Source organism: Triticum urartu, chromosome 7 (genome assembly GCF_003073215.2).
Source record: "Triticum urartu cultivar G1812 chromosome 7, Tu2.1, whole genome shotgun sequence".
Classification (NCBI taxonomy): domain Eukaryota; kingdom Viridiplantae; phylum Streptophyta; class Magnoliopsida; order Poales; family Poaceae; genus Triticum; species Triticum urartu.
The window spans coordinates 697,546,961-697,568,835 of NC_053028.1; the positions used below are offsets into that span (position 1 = coordinate 697,546,961).

Here is a 21,875-nt window from a genome sequence, read left to right on the forward strand (position 1 = left end):
CGGCATTCGTATTTGATGGCATAGTCTATCCCGAGCCCCTCGAGGTGCTCGCGTGCCGGAAAGCCATTTCTTTGGTTGAAGACCTAGGACTAACCAAATTACATGTTTCAACCGACCGTCCAAGAGTCGTATGGGAGCTTCAAGCCAACAAGAACTTCAGAAGCCACTGGATGATCTTGCAAAAGATTAAGAAACGCAGTTTCACAGTGTTCAAATTTTTATTACGAGGGACGTAACCACAATGGGGAAGCTCACCGGGCAGCTGAGATGGCCTCTTCCCTTGAGGGAGGCCGTAATACTTGGTTAAATTTCCCTCCAGAACATTCATACGTTCTTATAAACGTTGATCTTATGCAATAAAGCACGTTATGATTCTAAAAAAAACATGATCGTGGCAGGACTGAAAAAGAACCCGGGGGAGAAGTCCTGATTGTAACAAAATATCGCCAGTTCTAATTTATTAACCCCTGGAACGAGCCTGTATTTACGCCGATATTGCCACTCCATCCACGAAACGAGCCCGTCGCCCCCTCCCCGAGCCGCCCGTCGCCCCCTCCCCTCTCTCTCTCGCACCAAAAAGAAAAAAAAAGCTCTCTTGCTAGGGTTCCTCCAACGCCGCCGCTCCCCGCATCCGCGCCGCCTTCCGGCGCCCCCTCCCCCCCTCCGCATCCACCCCCCCACCGCCCGCCCCCGACGCCCTTCCGCCGCTCCTCAGCCCCCGCGACCGACCAGCCACCGCTCCCCACGCACCGCGCCCAAATCCCCCGCCTGCAGCGCCGTCCCCCGCCGGCCCCATCCTCCCGCGTCCGTCCCCCGCCGGCTCGTTCCACCGCCCGCCCCCGACGCCCCGCCTCGACGCGGAGCCCGGGCCGAAACCCTAGCCTCTGCGCGCGTGCACGTCTCCGGCTCCCCGCGACGCCAGCGGAGGCCTCCCCCTCCGGGGCCAAGGATTCCGAAGGAACCTCCAGGGGGGCTGCTCTCCGCCCGCCCCGGCGAAGACACGCTCAGGTTGGTTCTTTTATCTCTCTCGCACACGCCACGAGGGTCCGATCTACGATTCTAGGGTTAATGGGTTGGGGTTCTTGGCAATTTGGGGTGGCCCCTTCGATTGGGGATTGGATAACCAGGCGCCTAGCCTCGCATAATAAGGACTCGTGGTATCGTGTCAGGAATCTCATCTCCAATAGGCCGTTAACCCTAGAATCATAGATGTCTTGCGCTAATTGGGCTCTCCACTCTAGCACAATTGAGGCTTTTAGGGTATGTTGGGAATCTCGTCTCCAATAGGCCGTTTCTTAGCTTCTTATTACTAGGAGAAGAGAAAAAACCATTTTTTTCCTAGTAAAGGCCATTCGGCTAGCCTTATATTAATTAACAAACACCATGGAACCGAGTTAAGGATAATACCCTGCTTCCATCCTGGTGACATATTCGCAGTAGTCCTTGGGGGATCTGTACTAGTCACCAGCGTAGTATATGCTGGGTAGTCGGGGTTGTAACGCACACCGTTTCCGATCACGTGCAAAATAAAACTAGGGGGTAAACATCCCGAACAGAGGATAAGGAAAGTTGGAAGCTATTCCTATCTAGCTCATGAGCAGCCTCATTGGCTTTCCCTTGGACAGCCAAAAGCAACCTTTGCAAAACTTCATATGTATCTCCTCCTTGGGAACAAAATGGTTAAAAAGGAAATATGGTGGAATTGAACGTCAAGTTGCCCCTTTTTGGAAAATTGTCTATGGATTGTGATTATTACTTGGAAATATTTGATGATTTTCCTGTGTGTTCTATGTACGTTACGTTTACTGTGTTCACCCTTCTGTTTTGTTACTAGCTGCCACAGATTATGGGGCATTAACTCCATACTTTCCGCACACATTTTGTTCCAGATTCAGAGTTCCTACTTTCCTCTTTTGAAAATAAGGAATGTAGTGACCATTCATTGTCTGTATGGGCTGTTAGTGTTGTTATTTCATGGATTGTATTTTTCTCTATATCGCCATAGGTTCTGTTCAGTCAAGATAAACTGTTCCTCCAGAATGGATAGTACATGACCAGGTCTCATTGTCTTCCGTCTTCTTTTTCCTGTCTGCCCTATGATTATCTCGGCATTTTAAGCAGCTTGCTTCTGACTGAATATTCTGTTTTCAGCTGACTGAGAGAAGCTGTGCTGTATGTACCATGTGTGCCTATTGGAGAGGGCATCATGAAGCCTGAAGTTACTGGTCATTTGCCAAAATCAGAAAGTAATAAACCAAACACAATGACCACGCAAGCCTGTAAGAGGCGGAGGTCAGTTTATATAAGCAGTGGATCGGAAGATTCTGGTACAGATTCAGAGGTGGAGGGAAGTAAACGGTCTCAAAAATCTGGAACGACGTCAATTTCTTCATCTGAGCATCGACCATCTTCTAACAACAAGGCTGGAAGCATGAATGCTAGCAAGACAAGGGTCTGTAGAAATATTCTGGGGAAGCTCATGGATCACCCAGGTGGTTGGCTTTTCCATAAACCGGTTGATCCGGACCTATTTGGCATTCCTGATTACTTTGATGTTATCCGCAATCCAATGGACTTGGGCACTGTCAAGAAGAAACTCACAAACAAGAATTATTTAAGCACCGATGAGTTTGCAGCAGATGTGAGACTAACATTTTCAAATGCAATGACGTATAATCCTCCTGGAAATCAGGTTCACACAGTAGCTGAACAGCTGAATATAATGTTTAATTCTGAATGGACATCATATGAAAGAAAATGGAGCAACAGAAATCTGAAGCCAGTGCAGTTGCCGATGAAGGTAATTAAGGCTCATGTGGCTGTCAATTCAAAGCCAGTGGTTTCTAGAGGGCTGGTCGCATGCTCAGATTCATCTGCAAAGAAGACATTGACAAATGCAATATCCTCCAAAGTAAGACCACCTGATACCTTCATTCACTTGATTATTTGGTATTTTGTCATCCTAATGGCAATATGATTTTAATGTACTGCTATATGTTGTATGAACAGGTAAAAATTAAGTTTTGTGTGCGTGGCTCGGGGCAGACCTTATCCAAAGGTGTGAATGGTGTAACTTCTTATCATTATGCGCCACAAACTTTTCAGGACTATACTCTTTTGTCATGGTTATAGATGTTTTTTAATCCAGAGACGCCTGTGCAAGCAGCTGGTAGCAAAGAGGGCTCTTTACATCATTCTATCGCATGCACCAAGGTTTCGACAATACATCATTCTATCCCATGCACCAAGGTTTCGACAATGAGTTCCCTTTGTTTCTGTTTGATGCATTTCTGTATTTAGTTTTATGGCACATCATTTGTGAAGCAAAATCTCAGTTGTCCCTCCTAAGACTTCTATTCTATCTGTAGGAGAGCGCTAACACAACTAAGGTCCAGTCAAGTGAGCACAGAGTTCAGTCGATTGGTATGTTGATGAATTCCATCTAATTGTATCCTATGCCATCTGTTTTGTTAATGCTTTTGTTTGCTATCCTAGGAAATGAATCACGGTCTTGCAGTGATACTTCAACTTCGCCTCTTTCTTCCTACGGACAAGGTTCTATCACCTTGCCCTCTTTTATCATATCTTCATGTAATTATTGTTTAACTCTTTATCTGTGGTGATAACATAACAATTAGGAACTTGGCACAATCTTGTTGCCATATATTTGGTTGCTAATGCAATGCATGTTGTGATGTGAATCTCAGGAGACGGAAGTTATTTACAAGCTGAACCTTTGTCACCAGCCAAGGCCCTTCGTGCAGCAATGCTTAAGAGACGTTTTGCTGGAACGATTGTGAAGGCACAGCAGAAGGCACTTCTGGACCATGTAATTTTCTGTAATATAGATGCTAAAATTTGTACATTAGTATTACATTATGCTATTTAGTCGGCAAGTTTTCTGCTGCACTTGCAGTTCTGGCTGATGTGCTGTTTTGATCTTTTTCTTAGGGGCAGCAAATAGACCCTGCAAAATTACAGTTGGAAAAGGAGAGGCTGGAAAAAAGGCAGCAAGAAGGTAATAATTAGCCACGAGCTTCTGATCAGCAATTTTATATAGTCTGGATATGTTTACCAGTTCTGTGAGTTTGGTCAGGTATCTTATATGTGCACTGAGCTCTCTTGTAGTCATGTGGACTTGTAATCCTGTTCTTTAAATGGGACATCTTTTCATTTAAACCCAAAATGAACTACACTTGTTTGAGTTTTTCACGCAGAAAATAAGCTAAACTTGTTTGAATTCTCATGCCCAAAATAAGATACTTTGAATTCTCATTCCAAAATTAAGATATACTTGATCGAATTGTACTACGTCTGTTTCTAAATGTAAGACGTTTTGGCAGTTTAAAGTGAGCTGCCTGAACTGCCAAAACATCTTATATTTAGGAACAGAGGGTTAATAAGATATGAAACTTGTTCAAAATGGGCCTGTTCAATGCTGGGATTGCTGGCAGTGGCAACTGTTCACTAGAGTCTCACATGCTGACATGGCACTAACAATAAGAGATGCGAAAGTGAGGCTTGATATTTTATCTTGATAGTTCACTAATGGATGGATTATGTTTTCTGAACAAGTTTATTAGTCATCAGACCTTAATTCTTGTGCACAACAATAAAAAGAATGCCAAAAGTGTCCCTTCCCCGGATTTATTTGTACAGTCCGTAATTTGTGTATTTCATGCCTTGGCTTATAGTGATGTTTCACCTAGTTCAGCTAATTTTGGCATCGTTAGTTACCATTGTGTACTGGCTAGGAAGTGATAGTTATTGCGTGCTACGGAAATGGGTTATATGCCTTAACCCTGATCCACTCTTAAAATGGTTGTTGATGAACCAAGTATCTTCTTTCTCATCTGTGTTGCTCTATATTGCCTTTTCCTCTTGCTCGAAACCATCCATGTGCCAACCAATTTGGAAGAGTTGAACTTTGTCTCTAGTCATTCTACGTCCTATTTTGCCATATGTTTCCGTTACTAGTGGAGTGTCCATACATTGGAACATTGTATTTTACTTTGTTAGCATGATATGATACAGATATTGCTGTTATTCAACATGAAAGTTGTCAAAAGGAAGAACGTCCTTACAAAATTGAGGCATGTGTACACACTGGCAAGGGTCATGAATTTTTGTACTTATTTTGATCCTATCTGAAGTATGTTGGCAATACGTAAAATACAATCTGGTTAGTAAATGAAAGATGCTTAGATACGTATCAGTTAATTATGGCAGTTGCCTGTCAGTTACACTGTCAGTTTGTAGCTTCTCTATTAAAGGAAGTCCTGTTGCTTGTAGGCAATCAAGGTAGGAAGAATTCATAACATCGATCGATATTTTTTCAAAGAGTAGCTATTATTTGTTTGATATGATAAGATGGATGAGTTGGTTCTTGGTTCTGGGAGTTTTTTCCATAACTGTAGCGTTTGGTATGCAAGTCTTAGGCACTAAAGGTTGTGGGTTGTTTGGTACAAACTGACTTACTCCTGTACTGACCTAGTACTCTATAGTCTATAATCTTTCCATTCCTTAATGTTAGTTATATTTGTCCCTTAGGGGACATCCGATAATGTTATATTTTTTGGGAACAATAATGGAGGATTTGGGACAGAAATATCCCTGCTTAGTTTGGTGATTACAGGCATAATTATGGGTGAAAAATTAATTATCCTTCGAAAAAATAACTTGGACCACTGCATAAATGAAGCACAGCTTCCAAAAAAATGGCTGTGGGATTTATTTTGGGTAGAATCTGCAGTTCAATGGAAATAAAGCAAATACACCTAACAAATTGAAATTTATCTCAAAAACAAATATACCTAACTTCAATGAACAGAGGGAGTATATAGCAATATGCCAGTGTTGATTATGGGCAACAACATGAACTCCAAAATTTAGAAGAGAAACTTTAAAAATATATTCTGTATGGCTCATTTTTAAGTCGTACTCTTCTGTTCCACGTTGACATTGAGTTAATGCTGACCTTATTATGGCTTCCTCCAAATTCGTTCTATGCCTGCAGAGAAAGAAAGGATTGAAGCCCAGGTGAAGGCCGCTGAAGCTGCTGCACAGTTCAAGTTAGATGAAGAATTAAGGAAGAAGAGGGAGCGAGAAAGAGAGGCAGCACGCCTGGCACTACACATGGTAGTAGCTGCTTGTCCTGCGACCATCCAGCGAGTCTCTAAGCTTGATGTCCCACCGTGGCTATTCAACCTTTTTCCTTTTTGCAGATGAAGAAGACCGTTGACATTGACAACAGCGACTTCCTAAAGGACCTGGAAAACATCAGCAAAAAGTGGGAACTAAACCCTCCTGCCAAGCTAATTGTGGATTTCGTCGACGGGATGGAGCTCCCACCTGGCCTCGGAAGCCCGCTGGAGAGGCTCGGGCTTTTCATGAAGAGAGACATCGAAGAAGAGGTCGAAGATGAAATGGAGGACAGCGTATCAGCACCCTCCGTGGATGTCGACAGCGTATCACCACCCTCCGTGGATGTCGACAGCATATCACCCCCCTCCGTGGATGTCAACAGCATATTACCACCCGCTGTGGATATGGATATCGACGGGGAGGAAGGAGAGATCGGCTGCTGTGGGTAGCATTCTTTTTTCTTGTGACTTTGTTTCGCATACGTATTGTGTACCAACACGATCGTACATCGTGGTTATAAGGTTACGATGTGATTCTGCCCCGCAAGTGGGCTATGTCGACATAAGCGGAGTGCACTGTAACTGTTGTGGTATTCAGAGTGAGTTTCTCGTACGGATATTCTGTAAAACAATTGGAAAAAAAGAGAAAAAAAGCGATATAGTAGTGAAGTGCTTGTGTATATATATTGTGCTTAGATGGTGGTGTATTATCCCAGTGAAATGGCATTTTGCCTGTAGTCGTGACAAGCAGATCCTGATGGTGATGCACAGATTGGCCGACAGGTACGTGTAATCTGAAACTGACACTCGGGAGTTTCATGCCTGAACATGAACATGAAAGATGCTGGGTGTCCTTGGCGGCTTCAAATACAAAACATCTCGGTGCAATGGTCACTTGGCTCAGCTGATGAACACCCAGAGCAATTTGTGCATGGGGTCGCTCATCCATGGTGTGGTGGAATATGCATGTATGATGTGTTGCAACCGTGGGATGGTACATGAAGGGTGTGTTTGGTTCCCGAACGGATTGTAATGGAATGTCATGGTTCTGTTTCACTGTAATGGGTTGGTTCCGTCCTTGTGTTTGGTGTGCGTAATTCAAAGGAATGGAATGGTTACGTTTGTGTTTGGTTTGAGAGATGGCTCGACGCTTCCCGGCGTGTGCCGTCGCTGTTGCCCTGCCGCAAGACCGTCACACACCCGTTTCGGAGGAGGACGAGAGAAGGGAGCTGATGTTGTAGATCAAAGGAAGATGGCCGGTGGCATTTTGGTGCTAAAAGTTAAAAAATATGGAAAATAGGTGCCAGAACTTGTCTTGCCTCGGCGTGCATATACGGTTGCAACGACTCAAAGTCGCATTGTCACTGAACTTAGAGCCAAATTCCATGGGGCGTGGCGGCCGCCGAGGCCGGGCGGCCTGCTGGGTGGAGTTCGAGCAGTCGACAACATCGGCGACCAGTGGCCAGCGGCGATGCCAGGCGCGCCCTTGATCCCCCCACCTTGGCGCCGGGTCGTCGCGACGATTCAGACGGCCTAGAAGCATATATAGCTCATACTGATCTCTTCGCCTTCTCTTCGGCTGGCCGTTAGGCTGTTCTAGGTGAGATGGAGCACATCACAACACAGGAGATGAGGAGCAGCGAGCAGTGTGCGTGCGTAGATGGGTTTATGCGTGTAGTGTACAGTAAAAATGGGCCTAATACCTATTTCCAACTAGTTGCAGGGACCATTGCTTACTACTCCCTCTGTAACTAATATAAAATAACTAATATAAAAGCGTTTAGATCATTATTTTAGTATTCTAAACGTTTTTATATTAGTTTACGGAGAGAGTACCTATTAATAAAAGAAAATCGTTTGGGCGGGGGGGGGGGGGGGGGGGGGGCCCCCCCCCCGGGGGGGGGGGGGGGGGGGGGGGGGGGGGGGGGGGGGGTGGGGACGCCCCCCCGATTTTCACGTAGCCCCCCCGATTTGCACAAACCCCCTATATTAATACTAGATCTCATATAAAGTCCCTAAAAAACCAATATATGTCTGTATGTTGATTGGGTCCTACCTGTCAGGTCTACAAAGGGAAAATTCAAAAGACAAATGGTGTTTATGGTGGTTCAAACCCTAGACCTCATACTATAGTAGCGACACTGTTGAACAAATCATTGAATTGGGTTTGCAGTCTGTTAAGGATAGCCAACATGGTGTTAGTCCGAGAAATTTAGGAGTTGAGGAAATGTGATAGGAAGATCTCAATTGCTAAAATTAGTCATACAAAAAATAAAATCAATCATTGGTTAGCGACCTACGGGCGTAAAACTCCTCACACCGCGGTGTGGCTAGGGGGTGGATTGGATGAAGTTATTGAATTTTGTAAGTTTGATGCACCTCCTTAAGCAATAAATATCTCCTTCCCCCCCGCAAAATATGATAGCCAAGCACATAATGGCTTATAGGTGGACATAGGTGGACACACACATGGGTTCTAAATGAGCTGCACTGGACATTTTCATTTGTTAGTTGTTTCTTTTCTACAATTTGGTACAAATATGTAAATTATAATCACAGTAAAAAATAAAGTTAGAATATTCGTTCATTATAAATAATATACATACAAATAAAACAACTTACTTGAAAAATACATTTGTGCATTATATATTTGAATATACATTCATATAATTTTTGAAACTGTTCACATATTTAATAAAATATTCATGTACAAGAATTATTTATGTTGTTTTAAAAAGTGTTTACATGTTTAATTTTTTTTGCGTGTTTGCGAAAATATTTATATATTAAAAATGATAAGGAAAATAATATGTATGAAAGCAATATATTTTTAAACAACAATATGTAATTATTAAATTTATACTAATACTTCTTAACTTCTTTGCATTATTATATTATTTTAGTTTTATATATTTTCATTCTTGTTCTTTCCTTTCTTTTTTCTGTATTTTTTTCATTTTCACTTTTTTCTTTTCGGAGTCATGAACATTTTTGAAATTCATTTTTTTCAAATGCGAATATTTTTATTTAAAATTTCTGAAGATACTTAGAACTTAGGGACCTTTTTTCAAATTTTTATATTTTTAAATTACGATTTTTTTCATCAACGTCAAAAAATAGTTTTCGAGATTTAAAAATGTTTAGCAATTTGAAAAAAAATGTTCATCAATTTTAAATAATGCTCATAGAGTTCAAAATTTGTTCATCATATTCAAGAAATGTTCTTGACAGATTTTTTCATAAAATAAACATATTTTTTGAATTCATAATTTGTTCATCATATACAAAAATGTTCACGAAAAATTCAGAATTTGTGCATTATAATACAAAAAATGTTCATAAAAATTCCAAAAAATGTTAATGAAAATTAAGAAGTTTTTTTAAGGGCTGCACTGCGCGTCTGCCGGCTGAAAATTAAAAAAACATCCGCCGCCTTACCAGCCTTGTGATCTGTAGGTGTCGGACGGCTTGGATTATTTTTATTTACCTCGGGTGCAGAGGCTTAAACTCTCTAATCGGATCAGCCCAACGCGCACTAATCGGATCGGCCGGCTGGCTGCAGGAATGATTAAGGAATTTCCTACGAAACACCTAGAGCAGTTTGTTAGCTTGATGGAAAAAACCGTATTTCACCTTTTTGCAACATCGAGGATGTTGCGGAAGGATTTTTGCAACAGATGTTGTGTTGCATAATTATTATTTTTGTCTTCAACATTTTCAACATCGGTGAAGTTATGAATTTTTTTTGTGATAGGTAATGTTGTGGAAAATTTTGCAACAAAGGTCATATTGCAGATTTTTTGCAATAGAGATTGTGCAGCAGAAAAAAAAAATGGTCTTTCACCTTTCTGCAACATAGGCGATGTTGCAAAAGGATTTTTGCAACCGAGGTTGTGTTGCAGATTTTTTTTGTCTTCATCATTTTCAACATTGGTGATGTTACAATTTTTTTTCCTAATATAGGTAATATTGCAGAAATTTTCGCAACAAAGGTCATGCTGTAGTTTTTTTTGCAACGGAGATTGTGTTGCGGAAAGTACAATCGCCTCTCCCCTTTTTGCAACATAGACGATGTTGCGGATGGATTTTTGAAACAGATGTTATGTTGCAGAATTATTATATTTGTCTTCGCCATTTTGAATATCGATGATGTTACGATATTTCTTTTTGCAAAATAGGTAATGTTGTTGAAATTTTTGTTGGGGAATGTAGTATTTCAAAAAATTTCCTACTATCACGCAAGATTTATCTAGGAGATGCATAGCAAGGAGAGGGGAGAGTGTGTCTACGTACCCTTGTAGACCGAAAGCAGAAGCGTTAAGAAACGCGGTTGATGTAGTCGAACGTCTTCGCGATCCAATCGATCAAGTACCGAACGCACGACACCTCCGCGATCTGCACACGTTCAGCTCGGTGACGTCCCTCGTACTCTTGATCCAGTTGAGGCCGAGGGAGAGTTTCGTCAGCACGAAAGCATGTTGACGGTGATGATGAAGTTATCGGCGCAGGGCTTCGCCCAAGCACTACGACGATATGACCGAGGTGTGTATCTATGCAGGGGGGCACCACACACGGTTAAAACAATTGTCAACTTGTGTGTCCATGGGGTGCCCCCCTTCCCCGTATATAAAGGAGGGGAGGAGGGGGCTGGCCGGCCCTCATGGTGCGCCCCAAGAGGGGATTCCTACTCCTACTAGGAGTAGGTTTCCCCCCTTTCCTAGTCCTAATAGGAAGGGGAAGGAAGGGGAAGAGGAGAAGAAGGAAAGGGGGGCTGGCCCCCCTCCCAATTCGGATTGGGCTTGGGGGGGGGGGCGTCCCCACCTCTTGGCCACCTCCTCTCTCTTCTACTAAAGCCCATGTAGGCCCATTAAGCCCCCGGGGGGTTTCGGTAATCCCCCGATACTCCGGTATATGCCCGAACTCATCCGAAACCATTCCGGTGTCCAAACATAACCTCCCAATATATCAATCTTCATGTCTCGACCATTTTGAGACTCCACGTCATGTCCGTGATCACATCCGGGACTCCGAACTACCTTCGGTACATCAAAACACATAAACTCATAATACCGATCGTCATCGAACGTTAAGCGTGCGGTCCCTACGGGTTCGAGAACTATGTAGACATGACCGAGACAAATCTCCGGTCAATAACCAATAGCGTAATCTGGATGCTCATATTGGTTCCTACATATTCTACGAAGATCTTTATCGGTCAAACCGCATAACAACATACGTTGTTCTCTTTGTCATCGGTATGTTCCTTGCCCGAGATTCGATCGTTGGTATCATCATACCTAGTTCAATCTCATTATCGGCAAGTCTCTTTACTCATTCCGTAACGCAACATCCCGCAACTAACTCATTAGTCACATTGCTTGCAAGGCTTATAGTGATGTGATAACCCACAAGTATAGGGGATCAATTATAGCCTCTTTCGATAAGTAAGAGTGTCGAACCCAACGAGGAGCTAAAGGTAGAACAAATATTCCCTCAAGTTCTATCGACCACCGATACAACTCTACGCACTCTTGACGTTCGCTTTACCTAGAACAAGTATGAAACTAGAAGTACTTTGTAGGTGTTTTTGGGTAAGCTTACAACAAAGTAAAGAACACAAAAATAAAAGCTAGAGGCTGTTTAGATAAAGACACAAATAAATTAGTTTTAGTAGAGAGCTTTTGTCAACAAGAAAGTTATTTGTCCCTAGGCAATCGATAACTAGACCGGTAATCATTATTGCAATTTTATTTGAGGGAGAGGCATAAGCTAACATACTTTCTCTACTTGGATCATATGCACTTATGATTGGAACTCTAGCAAGCATCCGCAACTACTAAAGATTCATTAAGGTAAAACCCAACCATATCATTAAAGTATCAAGTCCCCTTTATCACATACACAAACAACCTACTTACTCGGGTCTGTGCTTCTATCACTCACGCCACCCACAATAAGCAAATCATAAGCATATTGCAAACCATACAGCAGGAATCCCTCACGCTTGCGCGACACGGAGAGCACCATAGGACAACACCAATAATAAAACATACAACTCAAACCAATCACGATCATCAAATAGCCATTAGGACAAAACAGATCTACTCAAACATCATAGGATAGCCATACATCATTGGGAAATAATATATAGCGTTGAGCACCATGTTTAAGTAGAGATTACAGCGGGTAAGAGAGAGGTTACACCGCTGCATAGAGGAGGGAAGAGTTGGTGATGATGGCGGTGAAGTTGTTGGTGAAGATGGCGGTGATGATGATGGCCCCAGCAGCGCTCCGGCGCCACCGGAAGCAAGGGGGAGAGGGCCCCCCTTCTTCTTCTTCTTCTTCTTCTTCCTTGACCTCCTCCCTAGATGGGAGAAGGGTTTCCCCTCTGGTCCTTGGCTCCCATGGCGTGGGAGGGGCGAGAGCCCCTCCGATATTGGATCCATCTCTATGTCTCTCTCTCTTTCTGCGTTCTCTTGTGGCTCTGTTTCACCGTTTCGTGTATATATGGAGATCCGTAACTCCGATTGGCCAGAAACCTTCGCCGTGATTTTCTCCGAATATTAGCTTTCTTGCGGCAAAAGAAGAGCGTCAACCGCCTTATGGTGGGCTCACGAGGGTAGGGGGCGCGCCCTAGGGGGGGCCCTGCCTCGTGACCACCTCGGGCACTGGTTCGCGTTGATTTTCCTTCCGAATTTTCCAGATTTTCCAAAAATAAACTCCGCCCGTTTTTATCCGTTTGGACTCCGTTTGATATGGATATTCTGCGAAACCAAAAACATGCAATAGACAGGAACTGGCACTGGGCACTGGATCAATATGTTAGTCCCAAAAATAATATAAAAAGTTTCCAAAAAGTATATGAAAGTTGAATAATATTGGCATGGAACAATAAAAAATTATAGATACGACGGAGACGTATCAGCATCCCCAAGCTTAATTCCTGCTCGTCCTCGAGTAGGTAAATGATAAAAAAGATAATTTTTGATATGGAATGCTACCTAGCATAATCTTGATCATATGTCTAATCATGGCATGAATATTAAGACACGAGTGATTCAAAGCAATAGTCTATCATTTGACATAAAAACAATAATACTTCAAGCCTACTAATAAAGCAATCATGTCTTTTCAAAATAACATGGCCAAAGAAAGTTATCCCTATAAAATCATATAGTCTGGCTATGCTCCATCTTCACCACACAAAATACTCACATCATGCATAACCCCGATGACAAGCCAAGCAATTGTTTCATACTTTTGACGTTCTCAAACCTTTTCAACTTTCACGCAATACATGAGAGTGAGTCATGGACATAGCACTATAGGTGGAATAGAATATGATGGTGGAGAAGACAAAAAGGAGAAGATAGTCTCACATCAACTAGGCGTATCAACGGGCTATGGAGATGCCCATCAATAGATATCAATGTGAGTGAGTAGGGATTTCCATGCAACGGATGCACTAGAGCTATAAGTGTATGAAAGCTCAAACTGAAAACTAAGTGGGTGTGCATCCAACTTGCTTGCTCATGAAGACCTTGGGCATTTGAGGAAGCCCATCATCGGAATATACAAGCCAAGTTCTATAATGAAAATTCCCACTAGTATATGAAAGTGAAAGCATAGGATACTCTCTCTATAAAGAACATGGTGCTACTCTGAAGCACAAGTGTGGTAAAAGGATAGTAACATTGCCCCTTCTCTCTTTTTCTCTCATTTTTTTATTTTCTCATTTTTTTTTATTTTTTTGTGGGCTTCTTTGGCCTCTTTTTTTATTTGGGCTTCTTTGGCCTCTTTTTTTTGTAAAGTCCGGAGTCTCATCCCGACTTATGGGGGAATCATGGTCTCCATCATCCTTTCCTCACTGGGGCAATGCTCTAATAATGATGATCATCACACTTTTATTTACTTACAACTCAATCTTACAACTCGATATCTAGAACAAGGATATGACTCTATATGAATGCCTCCAGCGGTATACCGGGATGTGAAATGATCTAGCGTAGCAATGACATCAAAAAACGGACAAGCCATGAAAACATCATGCTAGCTATCTTACGATCATGCAATGCAATATGACAATGAATGCTCAAGTCATGTATATGATGATGGTGGAAGTTGCATGGCAATGTATCTCGGAATGGCTATGGAAATGCCATGATAGGTAGGTATGGTGGCTGTTTTGAGGAAGATATATGGTGGGTTTAAGGTACCGGCGAAAGTTGCGCGGTACTAGGGAGGCTAGCAATAGTGGAAGGGTGAGAGTGCGTATAATCCATGGACTCAACATTAGTCATAAAGAACTCACATACTTATTGCAAAAATCTATTAGTCATCGAAACAAAGTACTACGCGCATGCTCCTAGGGGGATAGATTGGTAGAAAAAGACCATCGCTCGTCCCCGACCGCCACTCATAAGGAATACAATCAATAAATAAATCATGCTCCGACTTCGTTACATAACGGTTCACCATACGTGCATGCTACGGACAAACCTCAACACAAGTATTTCTACAATCCACACCTACCCACTAGCATGACTCTAATATCACCATCTTTATATCGCAAAACTATTGCAAGGAATCAAACATATCATATTCAGTGATCTAAAAGTTTTATGTAGGATTTTATGACTAACCATGTGAATGACCAATTCCTGTCATCTCTCTAAACAGATATAAGTGAAGCAAGAGAGTTTAATTCTTTCTACAAAAGATATGCCCACACTCTAACAAATATAAGTGAAGCAAAAGAGCATTCTACAAATGGCGGTTTTCTATGTAAAGAGAAACAGGCAATCCAAACTTCAAATGCATTCTATAAAGCCATACTCAAAAGATATAAGTGAAGTGCAAAGAGCATTCTATAAATCAACCAAGGACTATCTCATACCAGCATGGTGCATAAAATAAAAAAATGAAAACTAAATGCAAAAGACGCTCCAAGATTGCACATATCGCATGAACGAAACGAATCTGAAAACATACCGATATTTGTTGAAGAAAGAGGGGATGCCTTCCCAGCATCCCCAAGCTTAGACGCTTGAGTCTCCTTGAGTATTTACTTGGGGTGCCTTGGGCATCCCCAAGCTTGAGCTCTTGCCTCTCTTCCTTCTTGTCACATCGAAACCTTCTCAATCATCGAACACTTCATCCACACAAAACTTCAAAAGAAAACTCGGTAAGATCCGTTAGTATAATAAAGCAAATCACTACTCTAAGTACTGTTGCAAACCAATTCATATTTTGTTTCTGCATTGTGTCTACTGTAGTATAACTTTTTCATGGCTTAATCCACTGATATAAATCGTTTGTTTCATCAAAAAAAGCAAACTATGCATCAAAAACAGAATCTGTCTAAAACAGAACAGTCTGTAATAATCTGAACATTCACCATACTTATGATACTTGAAAAATTGTAACAAAATTAGGAAAAATAAACAATTTGTATAGGAAGCAGTGCAAAAAGAATCAGAACCATTTGACATTCCAGCTAAAAAATGTAAAATCACGCACTACAGCCAAAGTTTCTGTCCTGCACCGTACAAACCATCAAGCAAATGTAAACATCCTAAAGGCAAACCTTGGCACATTATTTTTATAATACAATGGAATTGTACAAGGGGATAATTATTTTTATTGAAAACTTTCTGTAATTAAGATTCACAAAGTTCCCATGGGCATGAACAAAGTTCAAGGACGTCCCCCACTTTCACAATGCTCGTCTCTCTCACTTTCACTTTTCTTTTAGAAAAAGTTTTGGGTTCCCCTCTTTATTTTTGTTGTTTTAAAACTATATGAAAGCACTCAACAGAAATAAATGACTCTCTAAAACTTCCGGGTTGTCTCCCTGGCAGTGCTTTCTTTAAAGCCATTAAGCTAGGCATATAGTGCTCAAGTAGTGAATCCACCCGGATCCCAAGGTATATCAAAGCCAATTTTAATTAACAATGATTTGGCATTTAGTAGTGAGAAGAAAGTAACATATATCATGTAATGACGAAGTCTAATTCTCTTCCTATGCATCGGCATGTCATAAAAAGAACAATTCATGCACACATAGTAAAGGCCAATGCATAGTATAAACAGTTCCTTGCAATTTTATCATGTGGGAAGCATAGAGAGGTGGAGATATAGTTCCTCTCTCATAATAATTGCAAGTAGGAGAAGCAAGCACATGCATATTATATTCATCAAAATCATCATGTGCAATGGTAAAAGGCAACCCATCAATATAATCCTTAATAAGTGCAAACTTCTCCGATATAGTGTAGTCGGGAGAATTTAAAAAGATAATAGGACTATCATGTGTGGGTGCAATAGCAACAATTTCATGTTTAACATAAGGAACTATAGCAAGTTCATCTCCATAAGCATAATTCGTATTGGCATCTTGGCCACAAGCATCATCAAAAAGGGATATTTCAAAAGAATCGACGGGATCATAGCAATTATCATAGCATTCATCCTTCGGTAAGCATGAAGGGAAATTAAACAATGTATGAGTTGAAGAGTTACTCTCATTAGAAGGTGGGCATGGGTGACCAATCCGCTCTTCCTCCTTTTGTTCTTCGCTCTCTTCCTCATCTTTTTCATCCAATGAGCTCACAGTTTCATCAATTTCTTCTTCCATAGACTCCTGCAAAATATTAGTCTCTTCTTGGACAGCGGAGACTTTCTTAATAAGAGCATTAATTTCGTAATTGTATTCATAATTCTCATAACAATATTTTAGGATAGCTAAATTTTCAGGTCTATAAACATCATCATCAAAATCTTCAAACTCTTTAAACATAGATTCAATTTCATAAGCACCCGTAAAAGCAACAAATTCTTCTATTTGTTCCACATCATAGTAATCATATATACCATTAGCATAAGAAGCTAAGGTTTCATTATCATTAAATTCACACGAAAAGGGAAGGTGTGGAGCCTTCACCTTAGAGCAACAAGTATAATCATATCTCAAGCATAGTTGCCTAGCATACCAATTCAGTATATGAATTTGATCCCATAATAGTTTCCCTTTTTGTGTCAAGCGGTAATACCTAAAGTATTCACGTTGATCCAACGTTACTCCCATTACATAATTGAATGGGGTTTTCTCAGGAATATTAAAGTAGTACATAATATCTTTCACATAACCAGCATCGAGGGTTTTAGGAGGTTCCCCATCTCCATGAGCAGAGTACACCTAATTTTTTTTGGTATTTCGTGTTCCATATCCATAACTAAAGATAGAGAACAACTAAGAACAGCAAATAAAAATTACTTAGTGATAAAGCAAACAAGCACACACGAGAATATTCACCCCACGCTATTGCTCCCCAGCAACGGCGCCAGAAAAAGGTCTTGATAACCCACAAGTACAGGGGATCAATTGTAGCCTCTTTCGATAAGTAAGAGTGTCGAACTCAACGAGGAGTTAAAGGTAGAACAAATATTCCCTCAAGTTCTATCGACCACCGATACAACTCTACGCACGCTTAACGTTCGCTTTACCTAGAACGAGTATGAAACTAGAAGTACTTTGTAGGTGTTTTTGGGCAAGCTTGCAAGAAAGTAAAGAACACGAAAATAAAAGCTAGGGGCTGTTTAGATAAAGACACAACTAAATTAGTTTTAGTAGAGAGCTTTTGTCAACAAGAAAGTTATTTGTCCCTAGGCAATCGATAACTAGACCGGTAATCATTATTGCAATTTTATTTGAGGGAGAGGCATAAGCTAACATACTTTATCTACTTGGATCATATGCACTTATGATTGGAACTCTAGCAAGCATCCGCAACTACTAAAGATTCATTAAGGTAAAACCCAACCATAGCATTAAAGTATCAAGTCCCCTTTATCCCATACGCAAACAACCTACTTACTCGGGTCTGTGCTTCTGTCACTCACGCCACCCACCATAAGCAAATCATAAGCATATTGCAAACCCTACAGCGGGAATCCCTCACGCTTGCGCGACACGGAGAGCACCATAGGACAGCACCAATAATAAAACATACAACTCAAACCAATCACGATCATCAAATAGCCATTAGGACAAAACATATCTACTCAAACATCATAGGATAGCCATACATCATTGGGAAATAATATATAGAGTTGAGCACCATGTTTAAGTAGAGATTACAGCGGGTAAGAGAGAGGTTACACCGCTGCATAGAGGGGGGAAGTGTTGGTGATGATGGCGGTGAAGTTGTTGGTGAAGATGGCGGTGATGATGATGGCCCCGGCAGTGCTCCGGCGCCACCGGAAGCAAGGGGGAGAGGGCCCCCCTTCTTCTTCTTCTTCTTCTTCTTCTTCTTCTTCTTCTTCTTCTTCTTTCTTGACCTCCTCCCTAGATGGGAGAAGGGTTTCCCCTCTGGTCCTTGGCTCCCATGGCGTGGGAGGGGCGAGAGCCCCTCCGAGATTGGATCTATCTCTCTGTCTCTCTCTGTTTCTGCGTTCTCTTGTGGCTCTGTTTCATCGTTTTATGTATATATGGAGATCCGTAACTCCGATTGGCCTGAAACCTTCGCCGTGATTCCCCCCCCCCGAATATTAGCTTTCTTGCAGAAAAAGAAGAGCGTCAACCGCCTTACGGTGGGCTCACAAGGGTAGGGCGCGCGCCCTAGGGGGGGGGCACCCCCTGCCTCGTGACCACCTCAGGCACTGGTTCGCGTTGATTTTCCTTCCGAATTTTCCATATTTTCCAAAAATAAGCTCCGTCCGTTTTTATCCCGTTTGGACTCTGTTTGATATGGATATTCTGCGAAACCAAAAACATGCAACACGCAAGAACTGGCACTGGGCACTGGATCAATATGTTAGTCCCAAAAATAATATAAAAAGTTGCCAAAAAATATATGAAAGTTGAATAATATTGGCATGGAATAATCAAAAATTATAGATACGACGGAGACGTATCATGATGTGCATTACCCAGAGGGCCCAGAGGTACCTCTCCGATACACGGAGTGACAAATCCTAATCTCGATCTATGCCAACTCAACAAACACCATCGGAAACACCTGTAGAGCATCTTTATAATCACCCAGTTACGTTGTGACGTTTGATAGCACACTAAGTGTTCCTCCGGTATTCGGGAGTTGCATAATCTCATAGTTATAGGAACATGTATAAGTCATGAAGAAAGCAATAACATAAACTAAACGATCATAGTGCTAAGATAACGGATGGGTCTAGTCCATCACATCATTCTGTAATGATGTGATCCCATTCATCAAATGACAACACATTTCCATGGCTAGGAAACTTAACCATCTTTGATTAACGAGCTAGTCAAGTAGAGGCATACTAGGGACACTCTGTGTTGGGGAACGTAGCAGAATTTTAAAATTTTCTACGCATCACCAAGATCAATCTATGGAGTCATCCAGCAACGAGGGAGAGAGGAGTGCATCTACATACCCTTGTAGATCGCGCGCGGAAGCGTTCAAGAGAACGGGGTTGATGGAGTCATACTGGACGTGATCCAAATCACCGATGACCAAGTGCCAAACGGACGACACCTCTGTTGGAAATATGCCCTAGAGGCAATAATAAATTGATTATTATTATATTTCCTTGTTCATGATAATCGTTTATTATCCATGCTAGAATTGTATTGATAGGAAACTCAGATACATGTGTGGATACATAGACAACACCATGTCCCTAGTAAGCCTCTAGTTGACTAGCTCGTTGATCAATAGATGGTTACGGTCTCCTGACCATGGACATTGGATGTCGTTGATAACGGGATCACATCATTAGGAGAATGATGTGATGGACAAGACCCAATCCTAAGCATAGCACTAGATCATGTAGTTCGTATGCTAAAGCTTTTCTAATGTCAAGTATCATTTCCTTAGACCATGAGATTGTGCAACTCTCGGATACCGTAGGAGTGCTTTGGGTGTGCCAAACGTCACAACGTAACTGGGTGACTATAAAGGTGCACTACGGGTATCTCCGAAAGTGTCTGTTGGGTTGGCACGAATCGAGACTGGGATTTGTCACTCCGTGGAAACGGAGAGGTATCTCTGGGCCCACTCGGTAGGACATCATCATAATGTGCACAATGTGATCAAGGAGTTGATCACGGGATGATGTGTTACAGAACGAGTAAAGAGACAAGTTCAAGGAGTTGACTACGATGAGACTTTCTCACTCATAGCGATGCTAAGAGTCTGTTGGAATTATATTAGCAATTACTGCATCATTTATGAAATCTTGCAGACAGGATGTCAAAACATTGTTTCCTCGACGATTTTTGAGGAAAGGTTGTATGTGATACAACCGGAAGGTTTTGTCAATCCTGAAATATGCTAATAAGTATGCAAAGCTCCAGCAATCCTTCTAAGGACTGGAGTAAGCATCTCGGAGTTGGAATGTATGCTTTGATGAGATGATCAAAGATTTTGGTGTATACAAAGTTTATGAGAAACTTGTATTTCCAAAGAAGTGAGTGGGAGCACTATAGAATTTCTGATGAATATATGTTGTTGACATATTGTTGATCAGAAATGACGTAGAATTTCTGGAAAGCATATAGGGTTATTTGGAAAGTGTTTTTTCAATGAAAGCCTGGATTAAGCTATTTGAACGTTGAGCATCAAGATCTATAAGGATAGATCAAAACGCTTAATGGTACTTTCAAATGAGCACATTCCTTGACATGATCTTGAAGGTGTTCAAGATGGATCAGTCAAAGAAGGAGTTCTTGCCTGAGTTGTAAGGTATGAAGTTAAGACTTAAAGCTCGACCACGGCAGAATAGAGAGAAAGGACGAAGGTCGTCCCCTATGCTTAAGACGTAGGATCTACAGTATGCTATGCTGTGTACCGCGCCTGAATTGTGCCTTGCCATGAATCAGTCAAGGGGTACAAGAGTGATCCAAGAATGGATCACAGGACAACGGTCAAAGTTATCCTTAGTAACTAGTGGACTAAGGAATTTTCTCGATTATGGAGGTGGTAAAAGAGTTCGTCGTAAAGGGTTACGTCGATGCAAGCTTAACACCTATCCGGATAGCTCTGAGTAGAGATACCGGATACGTATAATGGAGCAACAATTTAGAATAGCTCCAAGTAGAACAGTTATTTGAAATGGCTCCAAATATAGCGTAGTAGCTGCATCTACAAGATGACATAGAGATTTGCGAAGTGCATACGGATCTGAATGTTGCAGACCCGTTGACTAAAACCTCTCTCACAAGCAAAACATGATCAAACCCAGAACTCATCGAGTGTTAATCACATGGTAAATGTGAACTAGATTATTGACTCTAGTAAACTCTTTGGGTGTCTTGAGTGTTAATCACATATCGATGTGAACTAGATTATTGACTCTAGTGCAAGTGGGAGACTGTTGGAAATATGCCCTAGAGGCAATAATAAATTGATTATTATTATATTTCCTTGTTCATGATAATCGTTTATTATCCATGCTAGAATTGTATTGATAGGAAACTCAGATACATGTGTGGATACATAGACAACACCATGTCCTTAGTAAGCCTCTAGTTGACTAGCTCGTTGATCAATAGATGGTTACGGTTTCCTGACCATGGACATTGGATGTCGTTGATAACGGGATCACATCATTAGGAGAATGATGTGATGGACAAGACCCAATCCTAAGCATAGCACTAGATCGTGTAGTTCGTATGCTAAAGCTTTTCTAATGTCAAGTATCATTTCCTTAGACCATGAGATTGTGCAACTCCCGGATACCGTAGGA

General features: G+C 41.6%; 1 protein-coding gene across 2 annotated transcripts; it reads left to right on the forward strand.

Moving 5' to 3' along the window:
- Positions 1-562: 562 nt before the first annotated feature.
- On the forward strand, positions 563-6,812 carry LOC125526051 (transcription factor GTE8-like). Of its 2 annotated transcripts, none has more exons than XM_048691079.1 (10): positions 563-1,008; positions 2,152-2,911; positions 3,010-3,058; positions 3,149-3,213; positions 3,369-3,423; positions 3,496-3,555; positions 3,708-3,829; positions 3,952-4,018; positions 6,017-6,138; positions 6,225-6,812. In XM_048691079.1, exons 2-10 carry the CDS (start codon positions 2,207-2,209, stop codon positions 6,591-6,593), a joined length of 1,614 nt encoding a protein of 537 aa, XP_048547036.1. In that variant the 5' UTR covers positions 563-1,008; positions 2,152-2,206; the 3' UTR covers positions 6,594-6,812. The 2 variants fall into 2 exon arrangements, with proteins under 2 accessions (XP_048547036.1, XP_048547035.1); XM_048691078.1 differs by having other exon boundaries at positions 564-1,008; positions 3,149-3,249.
- The last annotated feature ends 15,063 nt before the right edge of the window (positions 6,813-21,875 follow it).